General features: G+C 36.7%; 1 protein-coding gene across 1 annotated transcript in view; it reads left to right on the top strand.

Annotated features, from left to right (window-relative positions):
- The first annotated feature begins 909 nt into the window (after positions 1 to 909).
- The window catches only part of PIAS1 (protein inhibitor of activated STAT 1), a 111,031-nt gene continuing 94,282 nt past the window's right edge, over positions 910 to 17,658 (top strand). The window contains exon 1 of the mRNA XM_063089712.1: positions 910 to 939. Within this exon, the coding sequence (XP_062945782.1) occupies positions 916 to 939 (24 nt within the window). The 5' untranslated portion in view covers positions 910 to 915. The remainder of the gene's footprint in view (positions 940 to 17,658) is intronic.

Genomic DNA, 17,658 nt, shown 5'->3' with positions numbered 1-17,658 from the left:
CCTTCTGTCAGGTCTACTTAAATGTCAATTTAGTGCAGAAAGCCCTCCAAGGATTAAGTACACAAACTCTTTTTCTCTCTCACTGGTCCTTTTATCCTTTCAGGAATTCATCACCATTTGTAATTGTATCTTTATTAGTTCATCTGTTTGTTCTTCCATTAGAGAACTACAGGAGGGCGGAGATCTTGTCTAATTTCCCAATGTAGGTACGTATAGCCCTTAGCATAGGGCCAGTAGTCACTAAATAAATACTCGGTGAAACAGAAAAGTTAACAAATGGACGTTTTCAGAATTTTGTCATAGGCACCCCTGTTAAGTATTCGACTGGCCAAGTCACTTTTCCTCTATGAGCTTTCATTTCTGAATATATACATGGGAATTATAAGCTCCTTGCCTACCTCCCCTCGTTATCATGAGGAGGATCTGAGCCAATAAACCTCGAAACGCTACATCAAGTGCTCCTTAAACGTTACGTGTTATTTTTAGCCTACACGTAGCCTGGGCAGGTAGCAGGTGCTGCAAAAGCCTTGCTGATTGGGGGAGGGGAGCATTACTGTTTCTGTGACTGTAGGTATGGAAGCTTTGCAGAGGAGTTCGGCGGACAGAGCAGGGGAGGGGCTCAGGCCAGCAACCCTCTCGCTCTGGAGGCGATGGCCGGGCGAGAATGGGGGCGGGGAGACCGAGTGGGGAGTAACTGTCAAACCTCGCCGCTTGGCGCCATTATTTAAATAGTACGTGCCTGTCTCGCAGCTGTACGTGCCCGGGGCGGGACTCCAAGCGCCCGGAGCGGGGTGGAGGTCGGGGGCGGGCCGAGAAGGTGGAGGGGCGGGCCGAGGCGGGACCAGGCCGGTTAGAGGGGAGGGCCTAGCGGCGGCCCCCAGCGAGGTTCACTACGCTTGCGCTGACAGACGCAAGATGGCGGACAGTGCGGAACTAAAGGTAAAGCGCAGCTCGAATTCACTTCTAATATTCGGCCGCGGAGACGGCGCCGCTGGTGCCGGGGGGGATGGGTCCGACCCTGGGGGGTAGCTCGGGCCTGACTCCACTCGGGCCTGGAGTTGTAGGGAGGAGAGATGCGCCCAGCTCCAGCAGAGGGGGCCCAGCTGCGGCGGGCCGCGGGCCCCGGGTGCCTCGGGGGCGCTGACGGGTCGTCCCCGGCGTGTTATTGTTGTGGGCGCCTCTGGCGGGGGTGGTGGAGGAAGAGACCGGGAGTCTGGAGGTTGGGGCTGCGGCTGTCCCCAGAGCTCGGCTCCCTCACCTTGCAGTCAGCCTCCCCGCCCCCCATGGAGGGCTGGGACTGGGGGCAGGGTGTTCTTGTAGGGGGGATTGGGAAAGCTCCCCGCCGCCGCTTCCTCTTCCTCCTTTGCAGTCCCGGGCTCCTGTCAGGCGCTCTCAGACCCCCGGGAACTTGGCTCCGGCCGCCCCGCCCCTCTGTGGATCCCTGCCGCCCCCGCCCCGGACTCGGCTGTCCCCGGCTGCCTGCCTGTCAGGAGGCGTCCGGGGTGCCCCGTTTGTGGGAGGCGCGATCCTGGGGCGGTGGGGTGGGGATGTGGGGAGAAGCTCCGGTAAAGTTTAGCGAGCCTCGGGCCGGCTTTGGTGTTCGGCTGAGAGGTAGCGGGGGGAGCATGCCTGGGCGGGACGTTACTCTTTCTTTCGGATTCCGGGCAACCGGAGGGATAACCTCCCTCTAAAAGTGTGTATTTGGAAGCGGGGAGTGGGAGGGGGGAGTGTGGGAGGCAGCTCCCTCTCTCCCTTCTCTTGCTTTGGCTGGTATGCAGGGTGAGAGGAGACTTGGGGGTCTCTGCACACACCATGATGGCGATGCTATGGCTGATGGAGGTGAATGGTTCGTGTTTATATCCCCCCGTTGCCTTTTGTTTGTAGGGACATCTTGCTGGCCATGTTGATTTGAACGAAATTCTCCCCTCTTCCTACTCCAACCCCCAATAAATAGAACGTTCCTCCGTTCCTCTCAACTGTACCAATTACTCACGCCTCGCGAAATTAGATGAAAGGGTGGCCCCTTTCCCCGCGTTTTCTCCCACCCCAATCTTTACCTGATGATGGCTTCTTTACGGAGGCAGATATACCACTACATAAGCAGCTGGGGGAGGGGGGTGGAACCCTTATGATTGGATTGTGACAAGTGGGGCTCCGCTTGGATAATTTTGGTTTAGTAGCAAGCAGTTCTTAACTAACGCGTATTATTTCGAGGCTCCGAATGCGATATTCCCTTCTCTGTGGCTTCCTGTGTGTGAACCAAGGAGCTGGTTATATCCCGACCCAGAGAACTGACATCTCTGTCAGAGTGGAGATTGGGATATTCAATTGTACATCTTTGGGGAGAGTCTTTTTTTAGTTAACAAAAATTGCTTTAAAATTTTTTCCGTTACAATGAAACGGCAGCTTTTAGAAACACAGACGCCAGGTTTGTTTCTGGAGGGTTTTTCTGTGGACAAGCCTCACTGAAAGACGTTTTTCCTAATAACTTTGCAGTGTTAACATTCCAAGATTTATATGTTAAGGTATTGGCTTTGAGTGTCATTCTTTTTAAATTGACTTCTAATTACAACTTTAAGGGAGGGCTGATTTAAAATGGGTAGTTTGTTTTTTCCAGTTTCAAACTATTGTCTGAAATGAGAAAGCGTAAGGAATTTGAATATTTGGAGATAATTAACTATTGAAATAAAGAGTACACTACTTTAAGACACATGTTTTCTATAGATTTTTCCCTTAAAATATAGTCACTATGTTTCTGCGATCTTTGCCTTCTAATATTTATTTTGTTGGGAGTCCTTTTGAATGATAGCTAATTAGTTCTGTTATACATGGACCATCGAGTAAATCTGAAAAGCTTGTGCGGGCTATATTGTCACTCTTGATGCTGTCCAAAGAAACTAGTATGGAAAGCACATGCTGGGAGGTTTCCTTCTTTGTTCTTTCTCATTTTAAGAAAGTGCCTGTGGGGATAGATCAGATCCCTGGTGTGAGTCTTGTTAGGTAAAGTTTCTCTTTACAAAAATGAGCCAGTATCAGATAAACACAGGACACTTGGGGAAGTGTTATTTTTCTAAAATTGGTCTCCTGTTTTGCTCTCTTCAAAATCTACTTGGAGTTTTACCAGAGGAATTGTTTTCTACTTTTATGTTCCTGTTGTATAATTTTTCAAATTATAACTGTTTCAACATGTTGTTATGTGTGCTGAGACTTTGAGGAGCAGTGATAAATTGCCTAGCTGGTGATAGCTGTGTTAAAAATTTGTTAATCCTGCATTGTAGTTAGATTTGTTGTTCTTTTTGGTAGGGGGGATGGGGGAGGTTTCTCAGGAACGCCTACCATAGTTATTCGAAAAAGTGTATATATATTCTATGTAGTAAAGTTTGGAAGATACTCTTTTCAGAAATGATATTTTCTGAGAGTTTCTTGTTTGTTTTGGTTTTTAGAGGTAAATAGCGGACATTGCTAGTAAGGCAGGAAAATTCAGAGTAAGAATTAAGAAAAACCTTGATTTTTTGAAATTTTAAATAGAAACACAGTACTTCCAAATATGAGGCTTGGAGTAAATACAGTGACTTTTTCGTTATCTTAGTTCACAGCCCACACTTCATTTTGCTATAGATTGTATTCATACTTATTTTCCTCATGGCCCTTTTAGTGAATCCCCACACTTCATTTTGCTATAGATTGTATTCATACTTATTTTTCTCATGGCCCTTTTAGTGAGTCCCTTTAAATCTATAACAAATTTGCAAAGATCAGATGGGAAAACCAAGTAGATCTGTATCCTCTATAGGAATAGTGCGGCTGCAACACTTCAAGATATAGCCAATAAAATAAGTGAGTCATACATATCAAAATGAGTTCTCAGTGCACGTTTGTCTATGAAAGGTTTAATTTTTCATTAGGGGAATACACTATAAATGGCATTTGTAAGAAAGTGAAGGGTGAGTATTTTATTATCTTCATGAACTTAAAAGCAGGAGGGTGTGATGTCCAGATGATCTCAGTAGTTAATCTGACAGCTTCTTGTAGCTTCTCTTAAAATACTTTTGTTAGACAAATATTTTTTGCATTAAAACTCAAACCAAGTTATATTGCCATTTTAACGCACAAGAGAAATAGTGGGAGGGAAGATGTTCATCATGATTTTAGTAGAGTAAATAATGGAATTCAATGGGAAGAGAAACCATACTTTTAAAAGTATCTATAAATGTGTCAGTAAATTCTGTTGTTGTATTCTCCTTTTTTATTTTCAAGAAATAGCCACTTAGTTTTGATCTTTGTGGTGTAGTTTGTCTGCTTATATTTCAGATAGAGTCAAGTAAATCTGGCAATTTATTCATGGATTTGATTTGAATCTCCACAGCTTGTTTTTGTCATGTGTCACATTTAGATGATTTTTGTTTTATTTCACCATTTTTATGAATAGTATTTAAAAGCAATTAATAAAATACTTTAGTTTTTAAGTATTTCATAAATATAATTGTTTTGAAATACCGCTTTCTTTTCCTACTGTTTTCTGCTGGGTGATTTGCATTGTCTTTCTCTTCAAAGAGTCTCTTTTAAATCCCAGTTGATTGCAGTAGTGCTTAGTGGAGAGTCCATAGCTGATTAACCTTGGGTTTCTCCTGGTGAATTCCATCAATGTGCTGCTCCAGGGTTCTTGCTGAGGCTTTTGAGTTCAGTGTGATTTGTACTCTTTCTTGCTGGTAACTAGGGATAAGGAAATAAAATGGCTTATGGTATTGTAGTGGGAATGGGAAGAAGTATCTAAGTCTCAGAAAAACTGGGTGTTTATTATGAGATGTAGCCTTTAAAAAACAAAAAATCTTGGTTCGTTACTTCATAGAATTGATTGTAGTGTTTTCTGAAGTATTCAGCTCTGGCATTAAGCATCTTATTTTCTTTAGTGTTTGAATAATAATAACTTATATAGTACTTTGCCGTTCATAATGTATCACATTGTATTCGATCTTTCCAACAGTTCTTTGAGGTAGGACAGGCAAGTAATAACTCGCATTTATAGATAGGTAGAGTGAACCCAGAAAGGATAAGTGACCAGTCCAAGGTTGTACAAATAAAAGTTGCAGGGACTTGAACCTAGGTCTTGTGATTTCAAATCCCTGTACTGTGGGCCTTCTTAAAGGTGGCGTGGCAGTCTTGGAGTCCTCTAGTGTGCCTAGCTCACAAAGAATTCCAGTTATGATGTTGCTAATACTTTCTTTTTTCCTCCATGCCAGGGAATTTTTGGATATTCCTTGGGCTTTTTGCAACCTTCTTTGCAAAAAGTTTGGAGTTTGTTAGTTGGAATTATACATGTTAATTTTTGCAAATATCATTTTACTTGGGAAAATTTTAGAGAATATTGAAAAGCATGTAGAAAAATAAAAAGCACCTGTAGTCCTAGCACTCAGAAGTACCATGATTAACATCTGGGTATCTATCCATTTAGACTTTCTCTCTTTGAATATATGTGTATGTATATCCACAAAAAGAGATCATATTGTTTTTTTATTTGTAATTTGCTATTTTCATGGCTTCTTTTCAGGTTAGAAAATATAGGCCTACATGGTCATTTGAAAGGTTATACTGTACTTTATTCAGCTAGTCTCTCTTTAGACAATTAGATTATTTCTACTTTTTTGCTATTTTAAACAATGCCTTGACAAACAGCTTTGTATGAAAGTTTGCAAATGTTTTAACTAAATATATTGATATGACCTTTTTCGTGCTTTAGAGAACAATAATAGTTATTTGATTAGATAAAGTGTTATGAGTGAAATAAATTTGTTCATTGTTGTACCTTTATTGTTTCTGTTTCTGTAAACATGTCAGATAGGATTATTAAATGATGACAGTGATAGATTTTACAAAATGTAAGTAAACATTGCTTCTGAATCAGAGTGTTTGATAAAATATGAAACAGATGATCAAATAGCATGTATAAGTTACTTTAAAAGTATGTTTGATTTTGGAAATTATATCAATAATCAAATATTACAAGTTTTGGTGCCTTATTTAGATGCTTATCATTTTTTAACTGGCATGTTAAAACTGTACTGAACATTAATACAGAGAAAGTAGAAATGAGAATTTGCTTTACTCATTTATAAATTGGTAGGTAACATTGTTTCAAGGAGCTGGTTATAGAAAGGTTACATAGGCAATGAAAGCATTTTCTATTTTAAGAAGGAACCTTTATGGTTAACCAATTAAAAAATGCACATGTGTGCAACATCTGAAATGTACTGCACTGTAGAAGGAACAGTAGATGAAATTAAGAGTGTGAAATTGTTCATACTCTAAATTTGATTTGTTAGAATTCGGTCTTCACCTATATCTGTGTTTGTGTAACAAAGTTTATCATTAGGAATTTTTTTGAAATAGGCAATAGAGAAATTTTAAGGTACTTAGTTGTCTTGTACCATGAATTTCAGAAGTAGTACTAAATGCCATTGCACTTTTTCTACTCTTATTGCTAGATGTTTGTGACTATACTTCCCCTTCCATGTTAGATATTGTGGAACTCCCATTGGTTTTGATTCCCTCTAGCCTTGGTTTCAGTGGTGTCACATGAAAAGATACTTCTTTAGAATCCTCCTCTCAGAATTTTCTGGTAGGCCTTCATTTGCCAGGAACTTATAAAATTCAACAAAATGAAGAAACCACATTTTTCCTTTTCTGTTTTTCCTTAGATCAAGCAAACAAAACAAACAAACCCTTCGAACATTAACTAGGAATTGAAATGTTAATAACTATCACAGGATTGTTGCAAATGTTCCTATTTTTGAAAACTTCATCTCTTTCTTACCTTTTCTGTTATGCTCTGCTTTCAGTTTTCCCCCTTTGGTTACCAGGTTAATTTCACCAAAATGTTTCTTTCATCCTGTTACTCCTGTCTCTAAAAACTTTCTTTTACTTATTTTTTTGGTGGCTGGCTGGTGTGGGGATCCAAACCCTTGTCCTTGGTGTTATAACACTGTGCTCTAACCAAGTGAGTTAACTGGCTAGCCCCTATAAACACTTTCAATGGCTTTCTGTCAAAAACAGTATTAAGTCTTAGCTCTGTCTGGTATTCAAGATTTTCTATATCCTGACCCCAGTCCACTTTGTGTGTGTATTTTGTCTCCTCAACTATATAGCAAAAATTCTTAACTTAAAGCTAGAGCTGTTAGTTTGCTTCTCTTTCTTGGCTAATGTTCTGTTTGTATACCACTTCATTCTCTCCTACCACAGTAGGTGCTTAATGTATATTTGTCAAATGAACAAATTATGTTCACGATTTGTTTGTCGGGGGGGGGGCTGATGCTTATGTCTGTATGACAGTCTAGGTTTGATATGTTCTTGGATAGGGTCGTATCTCACTTTCTCATGCTGCTTCTTAGATGAGCTTGAATAACTTTAAATTCAGAATAATTTATGAAGGACTATTTTAGGTTTACTTTTTACATTCTTTTAAGGTATACAGACACAGATAATAAATGAGTACTTTTCTCATTGTAATGATGTAGCAGTAAACAGAGTAAAAATTGAAAGGCCTCATTGTCTTCACTCTCTCCTATGGGCAATCACTTTGGTGTGTAGCTGTCTATTTTTTAGGTGTGTGAGGAGAACTTTTTTGAGATATAATTTGTATACCATACAGTTCACTTATTTAAAGTGTACACTTACATGGTTTTTGTTATATTCACAAAGTTGTACGACCACTACCACAATCAGTTCTAGAATATTTTTTTCACCTCAAAAACCCTGTATCCTTCAGCTATCATTCCCATCTCCCCACCTCACTAATCTATTTCTGTCTCTGTAGATTTGCATATTTTGGACATTACGTATCAGTGGAATCATATAATATGTGACCTTTTGTGTCTGGTCTTCTATTCAGTTTTTCTCTGCATGGGCATTTAAATGTGTATGTCTGTATAATATTTGTAATTTGTTGTGTGTGTATATGTCTAGTTCAGAACAAAACAGGCTTATAGAAGGAACTCAGTATTTAAGTGAATGTATATGTACATCCTAAAAGCATAAATGGGATTATACTATACAAATAGCCTACAACTTAGTTTTTCTCACTTAATAGATATACTTGTATATTAAAGATTCTTCCATGATGTTTCCATGAAGGAGAGGGTCTTATTCTTTGCTTCTTGGTTGAAAATTCTTAAGAACTTGTATTGATTTTTTTTTTTTTAAATAATTACCACATTTATTGTAACCTCTTCAGCATTAATGTTGGAGTTTCACTTAAAAATAGGAATGAAAAAAACCTAACAGGTAAGAGTTGTTTGGCTTGAGGAGAAATGGAGTTGTGTCAGTGCACAGCCAAAGCAATTCATTTTGGATTTGGGTTTCTGAATGTGAGCAAGCCTGTTTTTAGCTTCATGGCATAGTACTTAAAATAGAATTTAACATGCTATCTTGTGCTTTATGGTGGATTTTAAGATTTTTTTATTGCAGTCATGCAGGTCTAATCTTAAAGATTGGAAAGATTTCAGAGTAAATATTTTTTCTCTCATGTTAAAATCATCGTTCTGGTCTATGGGCTTCTTCTGTAAGTTACCAAAGAAAGAGAATATAGAGGTACCTAGCTCAGAACCTGATTTATATTAGGTACTTGGTAATTATTATTTATTCGAGGAGTATCTGTCACATTTCGTCATTCATTTTATGATCGAGTGCCCTACTCTGTGTGAGGTACCAGGCTCTTGGTGGTTTGGATATATTACTGTGTGTGTATTTATTTAAACACTTTTGTTATAGTGGAATATTTACTAAAAATTATCTGTTTTTCAGTTATACAAGTAATGCATCAACCATTCCAGTGGTTTTCAAAGTCTGTTTCTCAGAACACTGGTAGTTTCCTAGACTCTTTCTGGGGGTCCTCCAGGTCAAAACTATTTTCCTAATAATAGCAAGAAATTACTTGCTGTATTGACGTTTGTAAAATCAATGGTGGAAGAAACTGCTGGTGCCACAGCACAAATTAAGGCAGTGGCACTAAATTGTACTGTTAGTTGTATTCTTTGTCACCGTGCACTTGGAATTAAAAAATAAATGTGCCAGTTATACCCAGTGTCCTTTATGAAGTGATAAAACTTATTGATTTTTGTTATATTTTAACTCTTGAGTATATTTTAAAATATATTTTGTATGATGAAGTGAAAATTACCTGTAAAGCACTTTTATGGAATACCAAATCTGATGGCTAACTCAGGGAAGAGAACGTGTGCAGTTGTTTGAGTTATGAGCTAAACTAGCTGCTTTTTTAATGGTGTACAATTTTTACTTGAAAAAACGTCTGGCAAAATATGGTTATACAGGCATTTTCTCAAAAATAAAGTGAACCTGTCACTTCAAAGAAAACAACTGACAATATTTGTTGCTAATGATAAAATTTAAGCTTTCAAGTGAAAATAGAATTTTGGAAGACTTGTATTTGCCACTGTGAGCTTGACAGTTTCCCCATTCTTGCCTTTTTTGATAAGATCAGTGTGATATTAGTGAATGTATTATGTTGAAGTTATACAGTGAAATGTGTTAACATTGGAAGAACTGCATAACTTAGTGAACTTATGTTTTCCGAATAACCAATGCATGGTGTGAAAAAAATCATGCTTGGGTAAAAAGGTCCATTAGAAATAGAAGATAAACCAGTAAATTTCATTATATCAGAGTAGGAAATGTTTATTGATAATGGTGTCAGATTCATTGAAGAGCCTTAAGAAACTTCTAATTGCTGAGTTTCGGTGAAGGATCAAAGAATATCCAAAGTTATCCGAAAAGGCTAAAATGGAGCATTTTAATAAAAATACTCTGTCTTTTCCAACTGTGTAACTGTGAGGCTGGATTTTCTTCGTATTCTTCAACCAAAACAAGCTAATACAACAGATTGAATGTAGAAGTGGTTATGAGAATCAGGCTCTTTTTATTAAGCTAGATATTAAAGAGATTTGCAAAAATGTAAAACAGTGGCAGACTTCTCACTTAATTTTTTTGCAAATAGTTTTTAATAAAATATGTGATTTATGTTAAATAATGGATTTATTATTTTAAAATGACAATAAATCTTTAAAATTTTCTTGATTTAATTTCTAATACAGTGAATATTGATAGATTGATAGATTGAATCAACACAAAGTGTAAGTCCCGAGAGTAAAAACTTTGAAAACCTGCACTTTTTTTTTTTTTTTTTTTTTTAAATATAAGATTCACAGCACAGGAGTTTATAATTAAAATGGGAGTATCCCTTGCACCTTCTCACCCATGGCATTTTTTTATAATTTAAAAGGAAAAGTGGTTTGCTTATAGTAATAGTTGTCTGTTTACAAGACAAGTTTGCTAAGCAGAAGCTGCTTAATTAAATCCTGTATCTCTGTAGTAAATGTTAAGCATTAATAGCTTGCATTGCACTGTGTGAATGTGCTTGAAGTACTTTTAATCAGTAATGGTGTGGGAAGTGTATAACTATTTATTTTTTCAAGGTTATATTTCAACCCTTAATTGCTTTTTTTCTGTGGTAAGAAATGGGAATTGCATGAGTAAATGAAAAATCCGTACAGATGTCCCCTTATCTAATTTTAGCCAATAACTTTTCATTGGTTTGTATTCTCCCTATCTTGTTTTCTTCCTTCATCTCTTGTGGGATAAAAGTGAAATAGGACCTAGAAGTTATAAGACTCTGTATGTGTTTCTTTAGAGTGATGTGTGAAAAACTGGCCTCTCTTTTCCTTCAACATCTTTCCCCAAGGTGTCAGTGTAAGACTGGAAAAGGAACATTTTTGTCCCACAAGTTATTCTAATATGTGAATTCAAAATAAAGAAGCATCTTAAAGGTGAGAAGATCTTTTTAAAAAAGTATAGTATTTTGTGTGTAGTTGCATTATAATTAGGGAAAATAATATGAATTTTAGGATTGTCATTAGTCTTCATGAATTTAGATAGTCTGAGGAATAGTTTAGACTAATGGGAGAAGGATGAACAATTAAAATTAATAAACCTTAATTCCAGACTATTTTTAGAAAATTACTTCTTAGTATATCTGGCAACTATTTTAAAAAGTTTTTACTGTTGGCAACCCTGCTATGCCCAATGGAGAGGATATTAGATAAAACCATTTGTATTTATCAGCAGTATTTACATATAAACAAAGTGCCAAAACTCTTGAATAGTTTGTTTTGTTGAGTAGGTTAAACTTTGCTACATGTAGGTTGGTTGATAATTGTTTAGTACATATTTTCTAAATAAACACTTCAGACTCTACTGAATTTATTAGTGTTTTCTGGTGTCCACTGATCTTAACAGGTGTCGTGGATGGTAATACTGAACATTTTGTTTTGCAAACAGTTTTCAGTTTTACCAGTATGTGTAACTTTAGTAATAAAATGGGCCATTTTTTTGTTTAAAGGTCTGTCATTCTAACTGCATAATCCACCTGAAGAGATGGGGTCTGAGGGTGATGTGTTTGTGTATGGGAGGTGGTGGGTGAGGATCCTGTGAATGCTGTTGGATTTAAATATATAAAGTCTTTGATTCTGAGATTCCTGTCTTTTTCCCCTCCAGCTCCTTGCTCCCTTCCCCCATGGTTTTTAAAATATCATTCATTTTTAGGTTAGTTATTTTGCCAAGCTAAATTAAAGTAACCAAAATCTTTTTGGAGCAATAGAAGTTCAAATAAAGTTAACATGAGCTAATGATCTTCCTTAGAGTTAGTTTCCTGTTAAAGCTGACAAATCTTAGTTTTTCAGAAAATTTTCTCAAAAGGTAAGTTTTATTTCTTGAATGAGACTCTAGGGAATTTGAAGTATGGTATAATTTTGAACAGTTAGAACAGACATTTTCTCTTCTATGCTCTTGCCTTTTATAACATAAGATGATTTGCATATTGTACACAGTGTTACATAGTGCCATTCTAGTTCCTGAATTTCTACATGTGACCTGTCTAGAAGGTTTTAGGATCTTCTCTTACTTTTGGTGTGCTCAAATTTCGTTATGATATGCCTTGGTCTGGGTCTTTTTCGGTCATGGTATTAAGGTGTTGGGTGGTTCAGTCTGGAGATGCATGCATGTCTTTTATTTCTAGGAAGTTTTCTTATATTAATCCTTTAGTAATTTTATCTCTTTCATTTTTTTTCTGTTTTCTCTTATTGGAGGTCTGGACCTCTGCCTTTAATATTTTTCCTTCTTCTATTTTTCATCTTTGTCTATTAGTTAATTGTTCTGTGAGATTTCCTTGACTTCCAAACCTTCAAATGGAGTTTTTTTTGATGACGAGAACAATTTAATTTCCAAGAGAAATGCTTGATTTCCCCCTGCCCCCACATTTTTTAAAAATTGGGGTAAAATATACATAAAACGTAACCATTTTAACCTTAAAAAAAATTTTTTTTTACTAGGTGGTACAGGGATGGAACCATGGACCTTGCTGTTATCAATTTTAACCATTTTTTCTTATACAATTACATGGCATTAAGTACAATTACAGTATTGCGCAGCCATCACCACTGTCTATTTCCACAACTTTTTTATTATTTCAGACAGAAACTGTACCCATTAAACAATAACTCACCATTTTTTCCTCTTCTCAACCCCTGATAACCTCTGTTCTACTTTCTGTCTATAAGAATTTGACTACTCTAGGTGTAAATGAAGTCATACAATATTGTCCTTTTATGTTTGACTTATTTCACTTAGCACAGTGTTTTCAATGTTCATCTGTGTTGTAGCATGTATCAAAATTTCGTTTTTTTAAAGACAATATTCCTTTGTATGTATATTCTACATTTTGTTTATCCATTCTTCTGTGGATGGACACTTGGGTTGTTTCTACCTTTTGGTTTTTGATTATAACGCTGCTGTGAACATGGGTGTATAAGTATCTATTGCTTTCAGTTCTTTTGGGTGTATACCCTGAAATGGAATTACTGGGTGGGTCATATGGTAATTCTATGTTTAACTTTTTGAGGAACTCATATGGATTTTTAATTTCTGCTATCATGTTTTAAATTTGCAATAGCTCTTTTTTGTTCCCTTTTTCTTTTTTTATAGCATCTTTTCCCCCAAGTGAATGCATTCTTCTTTTGTATAAAGTACCGTACTTTTCTTTTTGCCTAAGTTATTTCTGTTTAATGATTTTCTCTTCGTCATTCTTTATTTTTGTTTATTTGGTCTCTATCTTTTGTGTTGGAGGCTTTTCCAAATTATTGATAATTTATGATCGTAAGGTGATTGGGAAGTGAGTTTTCCCCCACTATGGGATCTTACAAGGGTGAGTAGGTTATGGGCTGTCTGTTTTTCCAGAGAAGAATTCTCTCATCTGTTGAGGGTATTTATCTGACTGCTAGTGTTTAAGGAACAAGGCTATCAAAAGGTGTCCTAGTTATGGGTATGCAGAGTTTGCTTAATCTCCACATTTAGACTTGTGCCTCATCCTTGAGCTTAGCTCTGTATTGGGGTCCTGAATCTAAAGCCTCACTGGTTCAATTGTTACAGTAAACCATGGCTTGTGTTAGGAGATGCTAGAGGGCCTGGTAAGGCAGTTGTCTCCTGGATGTTTAGACAGAGGAGACCTGAGGGTCTAACCGTCCTGCATACAGATTTTCAAACAGCCCTCTGACTTTCAGTTTTGTACCTCACTCCCATCTTTTTTAGGGGTGAATTTGCTTGCCTTTCTTTAGTATTCTCCTCTCTAGGCATTTGTAAGTTGTAGCTTCCTGTGCTAATGTAGTTATCACTGCACTGTCTGCTTTCTGTTTTTAAAAAATTTGTTGAAATTGCAAGTTGGTTATTCTTTTTGTCCTTGTGGACTAATTTTTCTTTTTTTCTTCCTTTACTGTCATTTTGTTTCCCTTCAGGGAGGGAATATGGTAAATGTTTGTATATGGTCAATTTATATTTAACTGGAAGTCATTGTAAACTTTCTGTGAAGCTCATAATATGAACTATATTAATATATGATAAACATTCTTAGAAGATACATATAGAGTGGTAATAGATACTGTTATTTTTTGAGAGAAAGCTAGGTTGCTTTTTTAAAAAAAATTATATACAAAACAATATGTATAACTTTATAGAAGAATGTGTAACTTATAAAAAAATAATAAAACAAACATCAAGCTCAATAAATATAGCATTACATTTGAGGTCTGCCTTTGTACAGCCTCATCCTGTTTCCTCTCTACTTCTTCCCAGGTAACTTGTATTAATAGGTTATTTTAAAAATAAAAACTAGTAGTGAGATAGTAGTTTTGTACATTATTTATTTGTAAGGTTGTTTTTTAAGCCACTGCTTTTAGTTGACCATTTAATTATATCATAGTCTTGTAAATTTCCAAGTTTACTAAGCATTCTTTGAAGAGGAGAATTCTATATATACAAGTAGAGGGGAAAGTTTTGGAGAATTCATTTTGAAAATATGCATAGCTGTGGCAAATATACATGCCCATAGAATCAAGTAATTATGTCTGATGATGTTTGGGGAAAGAGAAGGGACTTAAGTTAATTGCCATAGGTCAAGTCTTAAGATTTGTGTGTCCATGTTGTAATTCATGAAGAAATTGAATCATCAGAGTAATGAGAACAGTCCAGCTTTTTGGCAGCAGCATAAACCATTAAAATCTGTGTTGTTACACTTTATATATTTTTGTCCAGTATTTTGTTTGATATGTTTTAAAAATACTATGTAAAGTAAAAATAATTATTCCTTTACTGGCTGGGCAATCGACTATTCTATGCTGAATCTTGCTAACAAATAACCACCATTATTCCCCCTCTCTCCCCCTCCTCCTCCTTTTACCTGTTTGCAAGTTTGGCCTTTCATATCACATTTGCTTAAAGCAAAAAGCAGGGTTCTTATTCATTCATCCCATCAGTAAAAATAAGTGCTGATTTATGTGCCAAATATTGTGTTAGATGCTCAGTAGTCATTTGGGAATGAAATACATACAGTCTTTGCTTTTGTGAAACTTACTTTTTAGTATGTGTTATAAGTATATGAAAAATAGTTTGATTCTCTTGTACCTTTCCATATTTGAACTTTTATAAACAGCACATGTTTTTATAACTAGCAATTTATTTTTATATTTTTATTTTGGGGAACCTTTTTTTGAATATCAAATAACAATGTTAAATGCATTGTTAAAGAAAGTTGAAGTCATTTGTTTTATATGTGCTTCCTAAAGGTAGTTTTTGAAGGAAGGATATGTGAGAGGAGCAAAGAAAATATATGAAATAGTTATTGTGTGAAGTTTTATTGCTGGCTCAGTGGAAAATTTAGTGGGATGTCCCTGCCCATTGAGATTGGTGATTATGGATGGATCCACCTGAGTGCATGCATTCTTTTCTCCTGCAAAGTGGGAACCAGTTGAATGTGCCAGGCATGGAGGGGCAAGGGAATTTTGCAAAGGAATGTTTAGTGGTGGACCTTGGACTCTTACTAAATTTGGACCTGAAGGGGGATGCTGGATAGAGAGTGATAGCGTTAATGAATTAGAAATCTTTATGAAGTTAAATTGTTCCAGTGAAGCAATTAAGAATAGGAGGTTGTAGTTGGGAAATGGAGTGCTTGGATTGGTGATTTTGGAGGTGGTGCAGGTTCTGGTGGAAAGGGCTAGGATGTGACCATGGTAGCAGGTGGCTGAGGGTGGAGAGTATTGATAAGGAGTTAAATTGGAGCCTGGATGACTGAGGCAGGTGCTAAAACCTTCAGTGAATGATAGGGATGTTCTGGAGCTGTACTGTCCAAAACTGTAGCCACTTGCTATTGAGCACTTGAAATGTGGCTAATCCGAATTGAGATTTGCTGTAAATATAAAATATACACTGGATTTCCAAGACATAGTATGGGGGAAAAAAAGGAAAATATCCCATCACTAATTGTTTTATATTAATTGCTTGTTGAAATGACAATATCTTGGGTTGATTGGATTAAGTAAAATATATTAAAATTAATTTCACCTACTTTTTTTTAATTTTTAAAATATGGCTAGTAGAAAATTTAAAATTCTGTATGTGGCTCATACTTGCAGCTTACATTATATTTTTTTTGGACAGCACTTTTCTAGAGATATTATCACCAATAATTAGTATGGGGATTAGGAGGGGGAAGACTGTAAGGTTCTGCAGAATCCAGTATAAGAATCCTTTGGGAGAGGGAGTGGGCATTACTTAGACTTATTTTTCATGAGTTCTCTGGTGCTTTCTCTTTTGCTGTACTTTGTGCCTGAAATTAATTCCCTTCTCTTCAGCCCTTCCACGCCTTCCACCCTTCCTTTTGCCCTATGGCTAACTTCAAGGAGTTTGCCTCATTCTTGTGGAGGAGAGAAATGTGCAAACAACTGTAATAGAAAGCAGTATGAAAGCATAACCATGTAAATGTAAATATAAGAGTAAGAGGTCACTTCTGGCTATGCTTATTTCAAATTGGGCCTTAAAATAAAAGACTTTTAAAGTTGGTGATGGTAATGAAAGTTGGAGAGGTTCTTTCAAGCAGAGGGAACAGCATGAACAAAGGTAATGAGGAGAGAAAACATTGGGGTATATTTATGGAACCCCTGGTAGATCCATGTGTGGAAATGTATATAAATAAGAGAGTAATGAGAGTTCTAGGAAGTTGGGGCCAGTTTGTTACCAGAACTTTCCACACTGAAACTATGAAAATCTGAAACTATGCTAAGTGCTATAAAGGAAAAGGACAGAATTCTATAAGAACATGTGATAAGGAAACCTGACCTCGTTTGTGTGCTCAAGGAAGGCTTTCCTATTTATGAACTATCTAAACTACAGACTTCCTCCACGTCCAAGTCTTGTCAAATCTTTCTTAATGTTATGCCTTCCTTTGCTTCTCAACTACCACCCTCATTATTTCAGATTCTTATAGTTTCATGTTGGTATTAATGAAACAACCTCTGTATTGGTTTCCTATATCTTAATTTCCCCTTTCAATTTATTTACTCTTCAGTCAGATTGATTTCTGGATTATATGTCAATATCATCACCACCCTTATATTTCCTGCAATTTAAAATGTTTTTATAAGGTCTTATATTTTTGTAGGATTAAGTACAAACTTCCTTAACTTAGCCCTTCAAACTAAGAAAGTTATTGTTTGGATACCAGTTACTGAGTTTAGATGCCAGTATGCTGAGTAGGCACTGGGCACATTTATATAATGTCCTTATTTGTGGGAGGTAATATGTATAATTTCTAATAGGTTTGCACTGCCAGTATAATTTATAATAATGGGCAGATGCCAGACTGTCGTTACTCTTATTTATTGACTATGGACAAGACACAGTCTCTGTAGACAGAGTGTGTAGTTTGGTAGAGAATGGACAAATAAACAAGGCTTCCCTCTCCACGTATATCATAAAAGCTGTACTGGGTTAAACAGGGGAGCACACAGGAGGGTAAATTTAGTAATATTGGGGGTGGCCTAAGGAAAGTATCCCAAAGATGTGACATCTAAGTTGAGACCTGAATGAGTAAGAGTTAGCTAGGAAAAGGTTGGAACAAGAGAGAAAAATAGTTTCTCCTTGAAAGAGCAGTGTGTACGAGGGTATTTCAAAAAGTTCATGGAAAGATTTGTATTTTAATTCTATTTTTCCACGAACTTTTTGAAGTACCTGTGTATATAAAAGTCCTGGAGGATGGAGAGCTGGTTA

Source organism: Cynocephalus volans, chromosome 3, assembly GCF_027409185.1.
Source record: "Cynocephalus volans isolate mCynVol1 chromosome 3, mCynVol1.pri, whole genome shotgun sequence".
Lineage (NCBI taxonomy): Eukaryota > Metazoa > Chordata > Mammalia > Dermoptera > Cynocephalidae > Cynocephalus > Cynocephalus volans.
This window is presented reverse-complemented; position numbering and strand designations above follow the sequence as displayed.